Consider the following 16249-nt stretch of genomic DNA (forward strand, 5'->3'; position numbering starts at 1 on the left):
AAATACATTATTTATTTGCAGACACGCGTCGGCATAGCCATTTCAAGGGGCTGAGTATCATCAACTTCAAGTTCGCCAACAAGGTCCTGCAAAATGAGGTTCAGGAGGCAGTCCTGAACATCCACGTTCAAGAGATAGAGCCTCGGCATAACACGACCTTCGAGGGCGAAGACCACTTCACGATACACATCCAAGTGAGCAGGGTAACCAGAAACAGTCAAGGAAGCAAGGCATCCGTGCCTTACACGGACAACTCAGTGAAGATGTCAAGAAAAGACCTGAAAGTCGGGAAGTGGTTGAAGGTGAACGTCACCACCATGGTGGCGGAGTTCTTCAGGCTGCCCCGGGAGTATTTAGCAGTAGTAGTGAGAGTACAAGACTCCAGGAATCGGATGAGCCTGGTCGTGCCGCATCCTAGCTCCGAATCTAATCATGCATTGGTGAGTTTTGATTTACTACTTTAGGTCTAGTGCTCTTTATGATAAAATTTTATCGATTATGGACGATAAGCCCATACATTTGTCGTCTAGAATCGTCGATAAGATTTTATCATGCTGCACATCCTAGCCCGGCTGGTCTAGCGCATAAATCTCGGCCAAACCAACGCGTGCAGCTTGCGTCGGCGATGGCGATCACGCGTGCATAGATCGCAACCAATGACATGACGCGTTGATGTGAACTCATCGCTACAAACTCATACATGACATCCAGGTTTACCCTAGGCGCAGACCATCGATTTTTAGTTGGCCTATATAGTGGGCCCGATTTTAATTTGTATGAAGAATCGGCCAAATCAAATCGGTGTACTTAATGTGCGCACTTCCATACATGCCCATACTGATTAAGAGCCCGACTAAACTATGCTTAGTGTGAGACTGCGCCTAGGCTTAGTGTGAGTTTACATTCGTAACGTATTCGATATCGAGTGCGTCAAAAATGACATTAAATGTTTGACAGACTGTACACCGTCCCTAGCGGATACTTTCTTTAAATTATTCCGTAAACTCTTCATTCATTTTTTAGACACACTCGATATAGAAATACGTTTGATATAAACTCACACTGCCCCCAGATCGCCATCGCCATCGCAGGCTTCACGCGTTGGTTTGGCTGAACCTTAATTATTGCGTCAGTGTCTGTGATGAGGTATGGGTGTTTTTGTGACGTCAGCCGTCAGTGAGACTAGATTTGTATGTTTTGTCACGTCATACGCCGCTCCTATCACTCAGGCACTGACTTAGGTATAAATCGTTCCATCCACGAAGACGCGCCCCACCAATTTTTGGTCGAAGGAAGCGCGGGTGCAGGGAGTTCGATCCGAGCAATCCGAGCGTCATTATTGTAGTGTGCGCGTGCACATGGATATTTTAGCGTGTACCGATAACACTCAAACATTACCGGAAGAATGGTGGGGCGCGTCTTCGTGGATCAAACGATTTATATGTATTCGCTAGACCTGTAATTCTTTAGCTTTTTGAGTTTTTTTTGTATAATATTCATTATTCATTATCATTTTATGTCCGCGTGGAGTACTAAATACGGTCTGTCATAAAATACTTAGTGCGCAATAAACTAAGTACACAGATAGTGCTTTTGCGTCGAACTTTAATTATTTTTAGAGATAAAAATAGCTTTGTATGTTGCTCTTTATAAAATCTGCTATCCACCAGTGAAAGTGCTTTTAAAACATCGGTTCGAGTAATAATAGATAGACAAATTAAAAACGATTTTGTTATATCGGTCTAGTGTATTGTCGGAATTGAGAAACATCGTAACTAGTTTCAAATCGTCTTGAGTTTAATCTTGTCGCATAAAAATGTGTCGGAATTTACTTTTTGAGTCGTCATTTAAGCCACCATTAAAATCTTTGATTAGTTTGGTGATTGCTTAATATTTAATAGGCACGTCTTAAAAATATAGAATGATAGGATTATAAATTGAATGTACTTGTCATAGGTAATATACATATTGTACCTAATATGGTTGCTATTTTTAACTTATCGGTCCCCGAGGTCGCGTGAAAATCAGAATCTAAAATTACAATCACGTGATAATATTATTTCGTTATCAAGTTTTCAAGATAATTGCTCATTAATTAAGTATGCCTTATCATTTAGACTGTTCGAGACAGATTTGGAGTTTTCAAGATAGTAGGTAAATTATTTATCAAGGGGAAGTAATTAAAAGTTTAAACAAATTAATAAGTATCATTAGACAATACTTATTGCACAGCTTTGTACTTAGTCCAAAAATAAGCAAAACTTTAGGCCCCAGTGAATGGATATAAACGTAAATGCATACTTTTTTTGTGAATACGTAATATTATCTTCTTACTTGTACAATACCCTCTGACTAATATAAACAGACATACATACACACATATTCGTATAACTTGTGCTGAATCGAACCCGTGATCTCTAGAATAGTAGTTCTGCACTCTAACCCAGGCGACCATCCACATAAGCCGGTGAAGGTAGAGCTAAAGTGACCCAACTCACTTTTTCATCTTTTTGAGATAGCAGAAACTTCATTGAAGTAAACTGATAATAAACTTTTATCAAATCATTAGTTCTAAGCTCGCTAATTTAGTTTCTAGGTCAATTAATAACTTACGGTAAATTTTCAGATGCCATACATAGAAGTAAGTCTAAAAGATGACTCGCACAAGCGCACGCGGCGGCACATCGGCATGGACTGCACCGAAAACACAAAAGAGGTGCGTTGCTGCCGATACCCCCTCGTGGTTAACTTCGAAGAGTTCGGTTGGGACTGGATCATAGCCCCTAAGCTGTACGACGCAAACTACTGCAGTGGGGAATGCCCGTACAGCTTCTTACAGAAGTATCCCCACACACACCTGGTCCATCTAGCGGCCCCACAAGGCAGCGGAGGACCCTGCTGCGCTCCTAGACGGATGAGCAGCATCTCCATGCTGTATTTCGATCATGACCTTAATATTATATATGGGACTATACCTGGTATGGTGGTGGACAGTTGTGGGTGCTCATAGCAACGTCGGCGTGTTAGTGATGGCTCCAAGTGTTCGATCTTCAATCTATATCCCTTGTCTCATTTTTATTTGTGTTTTTAAATTTAGAACACGTGGTTTGTGTCAAAAATTTGATTTTCTACTTGTCCACATTTCGCAGTAATAGTACAGTATAGTAATATTAATATCAATTATTTCTGTCAGCCCACTTGGAGCCAATTTAAGTGTAGTGTCTTTCGCTATGTGATAATTTGGTTGAAGACTGCGGAATCCTAGTGTTGTGTCATGTGTGCGATGCGTGTGACAATGTAAGACGTCTTTTAAAGCAATTTTACAAAACTGTAATTTTACCCCTTGTCATTTAACCCCCAATTGCTTAAAAATACTTTCTAGTGTCCTCCAAGTTTGATTTTTACTTTAATTTAAAATAATTCAGTTTTGTAAAATCACATTAAAAGATTGTGTTTTATTTACATGTGTACCTACAGATAGATTAAATTCGACTCTGTTAATTTTAAGGCTCATCTAGGCCTAGGCTACAACCATTATCATTGTACAATTTGAACTGAAGAATGTACCTAAACCCTATTTTGACAAAACTGGACTCCACTGTACGATATACATAATAATACTAAAGAACCTGCATCTTTTGTAAATCCAATAGACAAGATTTGGCATTAACGATAAAGGCCTAAAAAGATAGCATTGATGAATAAATTCAAAATTACTCTAAGTAATCATGTGACTGGGAATATCGCTATTTGTCGAGAGAAAAACGGAAAAATATTTGTCTAAAAAAGATGACGTAACACTGGGAATATTGTCGTGCTGCATATAAAATAGTAATACCAGTTAAAAATCCAGTAAAACGTATCAATGCTATCCTTTTAGGTTACGTATAAAATTATTAATTCTGGAATCATGTCAATTAACAGTTATCGCAACAATTAGGTATAATCTGTGAAACTAAAATTAAATTTTATTAAATCAATAATCTTTGGTTCCAAAGCGATGCAACCTCTTGACATTTTTATGTACTCGATAAAACTGTGTAGAGTTCAAAAAGATAGTGCACTATCAATATTTTTATGCATTAATATTATCAAGGAGCGCCTTGTAAGCGCTTCCAATTCAAAATGGAATTTATTTTTTCAATAATAAGTCACATCGTCTTCATTTATAGGTGTCCATTTTATACATTATTGTAAATTGTAACATCTCAACGGCACCACATCAACCTGAATTTATTTATAGAATATTTATTACACTTACACATACACATTATTAATAACCAGTAATATTAATTTAAAGTTAATTTTCTTTTGTTTTTCTCTTTTGATCGAGAAAACAAGTTGAAAAATTCGCATCTACTTACATTTATGATATTATGGCACTTATGACATTGTCTTGATATGGCTTTTACGCCTTTTTTACGAAAAGGCGTTTATGCTAAGTGACTTTGGATATTATCAAATTTAGGAAATTTAAAATGTATTACTTAAATAATAGCTTAAATTCGTAATAAGGAAATGTATATTTTTATTGCTGTTTTTTATCTATACACTGCGTCTTCGTGTCATTTAATTGCGTTTCATCATCTTAGTTTAAGTACCTACATAATATTATTTACCATCTAAATGTAATTTTAAGTAGGTTCTATATAATTTGATGTGTTTCTATAATACGTACTTGTGAATTTCATCTTTCGAGGAGTTTAAAATTATAGTTGTCTAAAAAGGATGTGTAGTTTCAAGCGGGTAGTGCTTAAATATATTAATAAATCAATAAAAAATCTTTCGAATTACCAATCAGTGCCTACCCAAGTTAATTTTAATCATAATAAATATTTGACGTATTATTTTGGCGTGTTAAAAAATTAAAATATGTTTTTGAGATATTTTTATTTAATTAAGTTTTAGAAAAAAATTGTCGGAAGTTAGAATTTCAAAAATTAGATCTCATTCTAAGGCAACAATGTTTGTGCCTTTACAAGGATCTCTCAATACTTTTGGTTATCATACAAAAATGTAAATGTTTTTATACAAACATTTCTTAGTTGTAAGTTCTATCGTCGTAACTTTATGATTTTATTATTGTCAAAAATAACTAACATAAAATATTTCGTGTTTTAGTTTTACAGAATAAATTTTCGATCAATTCATATTTTACGATTTGTATTATTTTGTGGGTGTAAAGTCTTTTATATGGAAATATATGTCTATCAAATTAATGCTTTGTTTCAATCAAATTTCCTGTAAAAATACATAAGTACATATCAAAGGGAAGTTTTAAATAAAAAAAGCTACTTAATTTGTGGTCATTCTCTCAGAATAGCCACTTTTTATTTATATAAACTTTAAATTATTTACACATTTTGTTTGTCCTACTTTACATTAATATACTTATCAACGTCGTTAAAATACAATCAAAACAAAAATATATATAACAGAAATACACAGGACACAATGTACAATTACTATATTTAGATAGTGGGAAAAATAGATGGACTAGTATACCCAATTACAAAAAATAAGATTTTCCCACATTTTTATCCGTTTTTTTCCAATTAAAAAAAGTATTTCATAAATTTCGGCTTTTCTAAAATTAATATCTTTAAAATTACCTTATTGGATTGCCGGAAATTTATTAAACACTTCAGTCTAATATATTGCTTAGTCGATCCAAAATATACACGAAAAAAAGTTTTTTTTTTTTTTACATTGTATTGTACTCGCTTCAATTCTCAAACAATTCCTTAATATACGGCAAAACAACAGTTCTCATGGCATTGACGAAATCAACCCTACTACACCGTGGAAATAATATATTTTTTGTTATTTTTAAGTAAGTTTTTTTTAACACTAAGTTCTATTAATATACAGGAAGTGCACAACATCAAGTAGTGTCAGTCTATAATAGGTTGGATGGATTTTTTCCGAATTCTTTAAATAAAAGTCTATGATATAAAAAGCTGCATAAAAAACTTAAATTAGCTGCAAATGTTGCCATAGTTAAAAACGTATAAAAGTCAGTACATAGTTGTGGGTTAAACAAAGCAACACTGAAAAGCGATACTTGTTTAAAACTGTAGGAAATCGGTAAAAATCTTTTTTTAAAACGTTTAAGACTACTTGAAGCAATATTTTTATAAAAAACTTGAGATTTAAAATCTTATTAATTACAGTTATTTCAAATTGTTTATGTATTTCCAAAAACGCTACATTATAGCATTATTTTCAGCAAATTCCTAGTATTTTACTGCCTAGAACTACTCATAAGATTCGAACATGAAATACAAATTAGTTTCTGTTCATAAAGTGTTTAGTTGAGTTTATTTAGTTTTAGTTTAAGGGCAGTTTTAGGTCAGTAAATAGTTTTAGGCACCTGGATATGCACTTACATCATTTATGTTGGTTTGTTTAAACCACAACTTGAGGCGGTTATGGCAGTGTACTCATTTAAAAAAATCTAAGCAAACTTAAACTATAGCATAAAATGAAACATCACAGTTCTTTATATCTACAACAAGAAATGCAAGTAACGAGGAAATGCCATGATTTTCAAAGGATAGGTCGATAGAGTAGTAAGGTCACATTGGAAGTACTAAAAATCTAGTACTAAACGCTATTTATATACAAAATTGCTGTTGATGTCCGTCCAAAAATCGATGGGACGCATTTAAAAAGTTATTAATGATTTTACGATAACATGTCTTTATTATATTAATAATAATATAGCAAGTTTTAACAGACAGTTTGTAAAATATACATCTTTTATATTTCCGATAATTTTTGGACACACAAAAGGATATTACATACGTGGAGTTATGTCGTTTTGCCACACGACCACCACGGCTGTAAGGGCCTACAACGCAAAAATAAAGTGGTCGCAACACGGAAACTTGAGCGTTTATATAAGGTAGGATCACAGTGGAAAAGTGATGTAGAATACGTTACTATGCTATAAATATAATATGTTATTTAAAGTCCATATTATGGCAAGTTTCTACAATAACGCTATCACTTATCGTTTCTATGACATCTATGACTACGCCCATAGAAAAATTCATTCGCTATACTGTACACTGTTCCTTTACAAGTCACTAACACTGACATTAATACAAAACGAGCACGCGGCTCTAAATCACATTCTTCAATTCACTCCGATCACTGGATTAAAAACTGGGCTGTGAAACAGTTCGGGGGTTGCCACTCTGCGGTTGGTACACGTCGTACGAGTTGTGTGGCTCCAAATGACATACTACGTTGTTTTCTCCATTGAGAACGGCTGCTAGAGCCCTCATGTTGTTTTCTTGAGGCTGGTGGTAAGGGTGCATCAGCCTGCCACTCTCGTAGTGCCTCGTATCATAGCGCTCGAGCGTATCCCATTTCCCGTACTTCCCATAATGCTCCTCATGGTGATGCCTCTCCCCTGGACTGTACGAGATCAAGGGGCGATGGTCCCCAAAGAACTTGGAGCCTGATGACCCGTGGTGCTGGGTCTGTCTGCAATTGTCTGGCCCGGAGTTGTCGTCTGACATATCAGACATCAGCGTCTCGTTCCTTTCGATTTCTTCGTACACCGGATCGTCTTGTATCACTCGGAACTCCTGCTCTGATCCACGTCGGTACATGCGACCTGGTTGGGACCCAATTTCCGAGTAAGTGTGGTTGACGTTCTGGCTGCCGTGGTGGTGGTGATGCTTGCGCCTGCCGTCTTCTTTGTAGTGCTTGCGAAATATCATCTCTTGGCTGCCGGGGGAGTGTTGGGACATGTAGACGTGTGGGTTGCGGAAGTCGTGGTTGTAGCTGCGTGTGGTGTGGTACCCTTGTTGATGGAGGGGGCTTTCCTCGTCCTTCATGACGTGGCGAGGGGAGCCAGGGGCGAGAGGGAGGTCGCACTCGTTGTACGGACTGTGGATGTGGTTCTGCTGCGCCATCTGGCGAGATAGTGTGTCGTGGTGGGGCAAAGTCGCGGTGTTGCCCGGGTGGTGTTTAGAAGAAGTGTTCTGTGGAAAAGTTTAGTCGTTAATATAAGGTACTGGGAGCTTTCATGTCACATAAAAGACAGCTCAAAATAGTCGTCGGCGTAAAAATGCTGCAAAATAACTAATAACTATTCAAATACATATTTTTATCAGGTTAGTTGATAAATGATGTACTATTTCAAAAATATAACATCCAGCATTAATGCTTCTACTCGTACTCGTATTTTAATTATAATTAGAAGCTCCAGTTTCCTACTTTTTTAGGATAACCTTTAGGATTAGTGGATGAATAATTATATTATATATTAATGTATAAATAGTTTACATCTATAACAGTGTGAATTCGGGTGCTAGTTAAAACTAAACTAGTGCCTATGGAGTGTTATGAAGGAGATGGGCGGGGCTAAGTTTGTATGTACATGTATGAATTTGGATGAGGTCATGCAAATGTCATCTAATGGTTAGGTTTCATGCAATTTGTGAGCTAATGCGGTTTGGTAAGATCTCTTGATGAAAAAAAATGGTTGAAATGTGGTTTTATGGTTAAATAAAACAATAATAACAGTAATTATTTCTTCTGAAAATAAATTCTGCTCTTTTAATATCATTGAGAAATAGAGAAGAGTGTAAGTGACTAAAGTGACTGACGAGGAATAACTTACTTTTTAAGTTGGGCTATTATGCTATTTGTGTCACCGTTTTAATAATACAGTTCTATTAACTAAAATCCAAAATATGCATGCTGCTAATTTTAGTCAGTGAATATGTTACAGGAAATGTATGAAATCCGTCATTGTATACAATTCCTAGGAATTGTGTACAAGTCCTAAAATCACCCGGAAATGTGTGATGTAAATTATATTAGACACATTTCCTAGGAAAATTACACATTTCCTAAACAGCAATCGGAAATGTAATTAAGATTTTTTTTTTTACACAAAATTATTTTTATTACGCCACTTTTTGTTCTCCGAAACTTAAATGGCGCTACCGCGCCGCGGCAGCTGTGTATGTGTAAGGTCGCAAGTCTAACCTAACCTAACCCAGACTTTGTTATCCAGCTACAGGAGTACTAAAACATTCATGTCAATAATAGTTTAATAAAAGAGATGTTAAAATTAGGGATTTCCAATACTTCATCGTAATATGCGTGATGCCGAAAGAAAGGTATGCCAATAAATTTTAGGCAAATATTTTTTTCGACGAAAGTATAATAGTGCGAAAACAACTGTCAGGTTAAACAATAATAATTGTGAGTTAAAAGTACCTATCGGCCAATGTGGTTTGGCTAAATGAAATTTTAGGCGTACAGAGGGACACCCAATCACGCGACCGCGCTTGTGCCGCTTAGTTTTATACATTTCCTAATACAATATTGGAATTCTATAAAATTCCTAGGAAAAGTATACATTTCCTAGGATATGTGCGTATTAAAAAATCTCTGAAGCAATATTTTATACATTTCCTAAATAGCTTCGGAATTGTATACATTTCCTAGGAATAGTATACAATTCCTAGAATTCATACATTTCCTGTAACAAATACATAATAATAATATAAATACTTTATACTTAAAATATTTTACATACCTACTAAGTAGGGAGTTACTTAAATTACCTACTTTAATGAAGAAAGCAATACATTAAATAACAATAAGGACATAAAAATGTTGCCGTTCCTATATAACTTTTTACAAAGACACTTTGTTTCCCTTCTTTGTGGTAAATTAAAATAAATACCCTTTGGGTACGGAACCCTATAAACGCAACTTTAGTACATAGGTCGTATCAATTTATTTTCAGGGAAAACTAGTAGGTAAGCACAGAATAAAAAAACAACTCGTAGCTATTTCAATTAAATTTGGCTCCAGTTTTCCAATTCAAGATCATAATTTATTATCATTGAGGCCGTTGATTTGAATCCTTGAAAATTTTAAAACATGGCAACTAATATTCTAATGAAGATGTCTCTAAACACATAAATCTATTATAAGGGTTCCTTGTATGGACTACGGAACCCTAAAAAAACACGACAATTTCATAGCCAAGCAGACATAGACACGGAGATCTTACCAAAGCGCAAACAAAAACGTGAACTAGCAAGCTATACCCCTCCCCTCACCTTCCAAATCCCGCCACCGTTCGCCACTAGCGTCCAGTCGTTCGCGCCAATCGACGCCGCCATCTTGTTGGAGAAACAAGATGGCGACCGCGAGCGGAGGTTCTGATAATCGTTGGGCACTTCGATATTATTTCTGTAGCTATGCATCGAAGCGATGCTTTGCGTGTGAGACGAGCTATGCGGTATGTTCTGTGGCGTAGGCACACGGTTCGATCGCTCTTCGTTCGGTACGTATATAGGCGCGGTCGGGCGAACATTCCACCTCGCTGCCTCCGGGTGTATGTTGTAGCTCTGTTGTTAATATAAAATAGTTACATATACATACTTATACTTAGATATACATCATAAAATATAAGGCTTCACCCGATTGGATTCGGACTTATACACGTATAATTTCATGCATGTCTATTATAGTTTATAAATAACCCAGATTACCCTGTTTTATGCTACGTTATAATAATGACGTATGCAAATAAGTACAAAACATCTGTAAAGAAATCAACAACCTGAAAATTGGGAAATATTTCAGAATATTTTCTACACAGAATTGTATTGGAAGATACTTAGAAGTGAAAAGCTAAGTGTATGCACGCATTACTAGAGATAGGTTTTTATACTTTAAATTGGAATTTAGAATTTATACTTATACTAGAAGCATCGTTAGAAGTATTTTATACTTGGATGCTCTAGGAACCACCACACCACTAGAAGTTTTGTTAGTAAGGAAAAGTTGTAGGAATTAGTAACTTAGAAGCGTTAGGTTTAGTAAAACAATAAAAAAAGAACAAAAAAAACAGTGACTTACTTACCGTTAAACAAGGCGTATTTATATAGGCATTCCGTACGTCTTTAAGACGTATCAAGTACGTTTCAAAGACGTACCATACGTCTTAAAGACGCACGCTTACGGAATGCCACAAAAACCCTAGTAAAAACAAAAATTGGTGCGTTTCAACGCAGTGCTTTTAAACAAAATACAATGTTAGTCACACAATACAACACAAAATGTTAAAACACAAAAAAAATTGAGCTGTCTTTTAGTAACATTGAAAGCCGAAGTGGTGTCTTGGTGGTTTTGAAATATTTTGTGAAACTTGAATTTAATTTTCCTATCTCAGTAATGCGTACGCACCTTGCTGAACATTTTGCCTGTACCCTTGGGGGTACCGGCCGCTGCCTGGGTTAATAGGGTTCCGTAGGTGGGACATTGGGGCGGCTTCTCTCTCCGGTATGTTGTGTGGGAAACCAGCCGCTGTGGCGTTGAGTGTGGGCCCAAAATTGCTTGGGGGGCCGAAACTTTGGTTCTCTTGGGAATTTCTACGGTTTCTATGGGAATGATAGCTATGGGCTGCAGCGGCGGCAGCTAGAGAAGCCACAGCAGCGTTGTTGATAACATTATTGTTGTTATGGTTGTTGTTGTTGACAACAACGTTTAGATTGTTGATCACGAGGTTGTTGGTCGTCGACGCCGATACTGAAGTGCTCGCGGTGCTCTGTTAATGAATACTTATTTACATATTTCATTTTGTTTGTAGGCCACCACCAAATGATATTAGATAATACCCATTATTTTATGATTGGTTTGTGAATTATGTTGCATGAAAATTATGTTCCTAAAACCATTCCAGATGCAATTTTCATTATATTGCAATTTTTTTTTAATTGTAAAATATAGATTCTTCAAAAATTAAAGTCTTATTTATAGATAGTTTTTCATAGATCTTGTATCACAGAAAAGAACTTGCATTAATAGAAAGTACCTACATAAAATGAATAACAAATACCAAATAGAATAATTTCACCAAATCAGAGTTTAGTGCATATAATCTCAAAGGGAATCGAACCCATAACTTCTGGAGTATGACTAAGAAATAATTTCTTAAATTGGCGATTATTATTAAATATGTATTTCTAATATTAATACCTAATCGATGTTTGATTTATTTGAACCATAGTTCAAACACTCACTTTGCAGACTAGTCCTTAGAATTGTGTTTTTAAACAATTTATTGATAAAGGCACATCAACTTTGTAAGTAGAAAAATGTGACTTAAGGTCACAGCAGACTTATCAACTCAGAAAGGGATCAAACACCATAATTATCACCATTCGCGAGCTGTCATTGCCTTTTATACGCTGTCAACCGCGAAGTGAGGTCTATAAGCGATGTACACGGTGCAGTTAAGTACTTATGTGTTGCGGTATGCAGTTTCATACAAATAAACTGTGGGCTGAGTGTGAGTATGAAAATTTTAGTTTTTTGAACGTTTCCCGCTAGGGTCGCTGTACAATCCGTTATGCATTTAATGTCATTTTTTTGTTTGATGTAAACTCACACTAGGCCCTCTGACCGCCTCGAGTTGATACGGCTACGATCCCTTTCCGGGTTGATAAGTGTGCTACGTCCTTTATGCTAACCAGTACTAGCTACCAGTCTTATGTGCCGTCGTTAGTTCCTCCTATTGTTCGTACAACTTCATAATATCCACCTACCGTCACATCTCTGGGGTCGACCACGTCCTCAGCCTCAGCCGACGCGTTCTGGTGGTACCGTCTGCTCTTCACGGAGCCCTGCCTCGTGTCTACATGGTTGGAGGCAGAGGCCGTGGCCGCGTGGGGCGTTGGTGGAGGCGCCGTGAAGTAAAGACAGCAGGACAGCCAGCGGTGGCGGTGGCCGAGACGCGCGCACTCTTTTTGGAACTAGAAATGAGGTTTTTAACTGGTTATCATCATAATCAAACTCTTTTTTTTAAATAATATAAAGTTGTAGGATTGTATCACAAAAATTATGAATAGGCCCGTTAACTCCTCGTGCTGAGCCAAATGCATATGTCACGAGTGGGCTCACCACAATAGTCGAGCGTTAGCGGGGTTCGAACTGGCGGCTATCGTGGCTTTAAATTCTTTATTGGTCTGTAGGCCCTTTTTAGGGCTTCAAGTCCCATCAAGAATAGCTTAGTGGTGGTAAACCACTTAGGTACAACATGTCGGTTGGTGCTGGGAAGAAATGGTGGATAGATTTTCATTCAATCAAAATATTGCAAATTATCTCTCGGAGATGTTCTCAGCATTAGGCGGGTACCTAATGATTTAATTTACAGTCTTAATTTTGAAATCAGCTTTTAACGCAAAATATAAACACCTATTTATGTTCAAAAAATTGAGATTATGGATGAATTCTAATACTATCACTATCATCATCATTTCAACCATAGGACGTCTACTGCTGAACATAGGCCTCCCCCAATGATTTCCACCATGGCCGGTTGGTAGCGGCCTGCAACCAGCGCTTTCCCGCCTAGTCTAATACGATACAGTTGATGATCACAAAAACACCCTCCAAATAAAGACACAATACGGGACTATTCCCACCTCTCGTTCCCATCGCTGCAACTCCTGTGTAGCTTCGATCTACAGCTTCACCGCCAATAAAAACCCAATCAGTGAAGGTCAAGTTTGTTTGTTTTGGCACATAGAGGTCCCGGGGGAGAGTTAAACTGTCATTGGACCCGCAACAAGATTAATCAGAAGAACATAGGAGAATAAGTTCGAAGTTCATTAATCAGAAGAAAAAGACACAATACTCACAATCTCATTCTGCAGACAGTGGAAGATGAAGATGAAGAGTCCCTGCAGCGAGTTGAGGATGGTGAAGGCGTAGGCCACGCCCACCGTCTGCTCGTTGAGGTACAGCAGCCCGAAGGTCCACGTCAGGCCCAGCAGGAAGGCCAGGACTAGCGAACTGTTCAGCCACACCCTGGGGACAAGCCGAAATTACGATCAGTATACAATAATAAGTTTGTCGGCCGTTTGGTGTAATGGTTCAGAACGGACTACTATGCCGAGAGGTCCCGGGTTCGATTCCCGGTCGGGCAAAAATTGAAATGATGAATTTTAGTTTCTGTGACGGGTCTGGGTGTTTTCTATGTATAATATGTATGTATTTAAAAAAAATGTATTTAAGTATGTTTATATCCGTTGTCTAGTACCCATAGTACAAGCTTTGCTTAGTTTGGGACTAGCGGCGCAGTGCAAAATGTCAAAAAAAAAATCACCACAATAAGGAAGCACCAAGGAACTGTTCGCCAACACTCTAGGAAGAACATCAGGATTATACATATGTATTTAGAGGTAAGTTTCACAAACGATGCTTGCTTAAATGAAACAGCAAATCGAACGCACAGCATTGAAAAGAGCTCTGTGATTGGTTCGTGTGTCACCCTGTGCTTCCACGCGCACTGTGAGACCTCATAGAAATGTTTGTTCACCAAAGCGGAGGGATGTATAGACGAAGGAAGATGTATTTTTCGAGGTAATCGGGACTATTCCCACCTCTCGTTCCCACCGCTGCATCTCCTGTGTAGCCAGGATCTACAGCTTAACCGAGGTCATGTGGAAATAACGAAATAACGAAATCCGATTGGTAATTCAACAATACACATTTCTTGTCTCCTCTCTACTTTGGTGGAAACTGCGCCTTCTCTCTCTCTCTCTCGAAAGTCTTTTGACATATTCGTAGAAGTAGACTTTCGAGACTTATTCGTTCATTTTGAATGAAAAAGACAATGACATCATTGATTTGCTGTCTCAATAGAAACATTACACAAATCTCTGCGTAAATGGCACCTCTAACACAATCAGTGAAAAATATGTAGGTATGCCAAACTAATTATTACCTTATTTTATAAAGCTTAGAGTTCTCTTTAGCCTTGATAGAGACAGTAGAGTGATGGCACATCATGTAGATCACCATGCTGAGGCAGATCCAGTTGGCCTGGAACAAACAATAAACAGTTTATAAAGGGCCAAGTACAAAGTGTACGGATTATTAACGGAAACATTATCATGATAACAATATCCAGTTCTGTTGTGGTATTATGACCCTTAATTTTTGTAAAATAAGGTGCAAAACAGCTAAATTCATCCAGTTCTTGGAAAAGCAGCAAATGCTGCCAAGATATTATCACCTTTTTCACTACATCCTTACGGTAAAAAATAGTTACCACGTCGCTGGACAGGTCTTAGGAAGCCAGCAGCTGGTCCTAGCACCATCATCACACTTGTCAAGGCATAATCAGTAATCACCCTTCCTCTCACGTCCTTAAAGAACAAATCTCTTACCAAGGCCCCTGGTACATCGGGTGAGTGGACATCGAGAAGTTATTAAAAGGCTGCAACTTCTACTAAAACATTATCACTCTTTCCACCATGTTCTTAAGGTTCATCCAACTTACCACTAGCACCAAAGCCACCGGTCCCACGAAGCTCATCACAAACATCCTGTCCGTGGACAGCCAGCAGTGCCTGGCGGTGCCGTAGCCTCCGGGGAAGGCGGCTGCCGACGCTAGCACCACCAGCGCCGGCGCCAGGTATGCGCACGCGCAGTACCAGCGCTTGTCAAGGAGTAATCACCCTTCCTGTCATGTTTTTAAGATTCAAACTACTTACTTCCAGCCAGGCGCTTGTCAAGGCGTAATCACCCTTCTGACCACGCCTTTAAGGCTCAATTCCACTTAACAAAGCTAGGAGCAGATCCTAGCACAACCATCACGCTTGTCAGAGCATAATCACCCTTCCTGTCACTTTTTAAGGTTCAAACTACTTACTAGCGTGGGTGGACAGCCAGCAGTGGATCCAAGTACAACTATGATGCTTGTCAAGGCGTAATCAGCCTTCGTGCCGCGTCTTTAAGTTACAAAACGCGTACCAAGGTGCTGGAAAGGTCTTAGGAAGCCAGCAGCAGAACCTAGCACTACCATCACGCTTGTCAAGGCGCAATCACCCTAATTACTACGTTCTTAAGGTTCATCCGACTTACCACTAGCACCAAAGCCATCGAGACACGGTGAGTGGACATCTAGCAGTTCTTGAAAGGCTGCAACTTCTACCAAGACATTATCCCCCTTCCCACCACGATCTTAAGGTTCATCCAACTTACCACTAGCACCAAAGCCACCGGCCCCACGAAGCTCATCACAAACATCCTGTCCGTGGACAGCCAGCAGTGCCTGGCGGTGCCGTAGCCTCCGGGGAAGGCGGCTGCCGACGCTAGCACCACCAGCGCCGGCGCCAGGTATGCGCACGCGCAGTACCAGCGCTTGTCAAGGAATAATCACCCTTCCTGTCACGTTTTTAAGATTCAAAATACTTAC

The 16249-nt window shown here is 38.1% G+C and overlaps 2 protein-coding genes across 2 annotated transcripts in view; one reads left to right on the plus strand and one right to left on the minus strand.

The window, feature by feature from the left end:
* The first annotated feature begins 170 nt into the window (after nt 1-170).
* LOC135084251 (growth/differentiation factor 8-like) lies at nt 171-3715 on the plus strand. Its single transcript, XM_063979024.1, has 2 exons — nt 171-440; nt 2627-3715. The coding sequence occupies exons 1-2, from the start codon at nt 264-266 to the stop codon at nt 3008-3010; spliced, it is 561 nt and encodes a 186-aa protein (XP_063835094.1). The 5' UTR covers nt 171-263; the 3' UTR covers nt 3011-3715.
* Nucleotides 3716-5295: 1580 nt separating this feature from the next.
* The window catches only part of LOC135084273 (latrophilin Cirl), a 418461-nt gene continuing 407507 nt past the window's right edge, over nt 5296-16249 (minus strand). Inside the window, exons 20-24 of the mRNA XM_063979064.1 lie at nt 14774-14871; nt 13686-13854; nt 12591-12797; nt 10098-10388; nt 5296-7997 (exon numbers count right to left, since the gene is read on the minus strand). Of these exons, the coding sequence (XP_063835134.1) occupies nt 7164-7997; nt 10098-10388; nt 12591-12797; nt 13686-13854; nt 14774-14871 (1599 nt within the window). The 3' untranslated portion in view covers nt 5296-7163. The remainder of the gene's footprint in view (nt 7998-10097; nt 10389-12590; nt 12798-13685; nt 13855-14773; nt 14872-16249) is intronic.

The sequence above is a fragment of the Ostrinia nubilalis genome, chromosome 25, assembly GCF_963855985.1.
Source record: "Ostrinia nubilalis chromosome 25, ilOstNubi1.1, whole genome shotgun sequence".
Classification (NCBI taxonomy): Eukaryota; Metazoa; Arthropoda; class Insecta; order Lepidoptera; family Crambidae; genus Ostrinia; species Ostrinia nubilalis.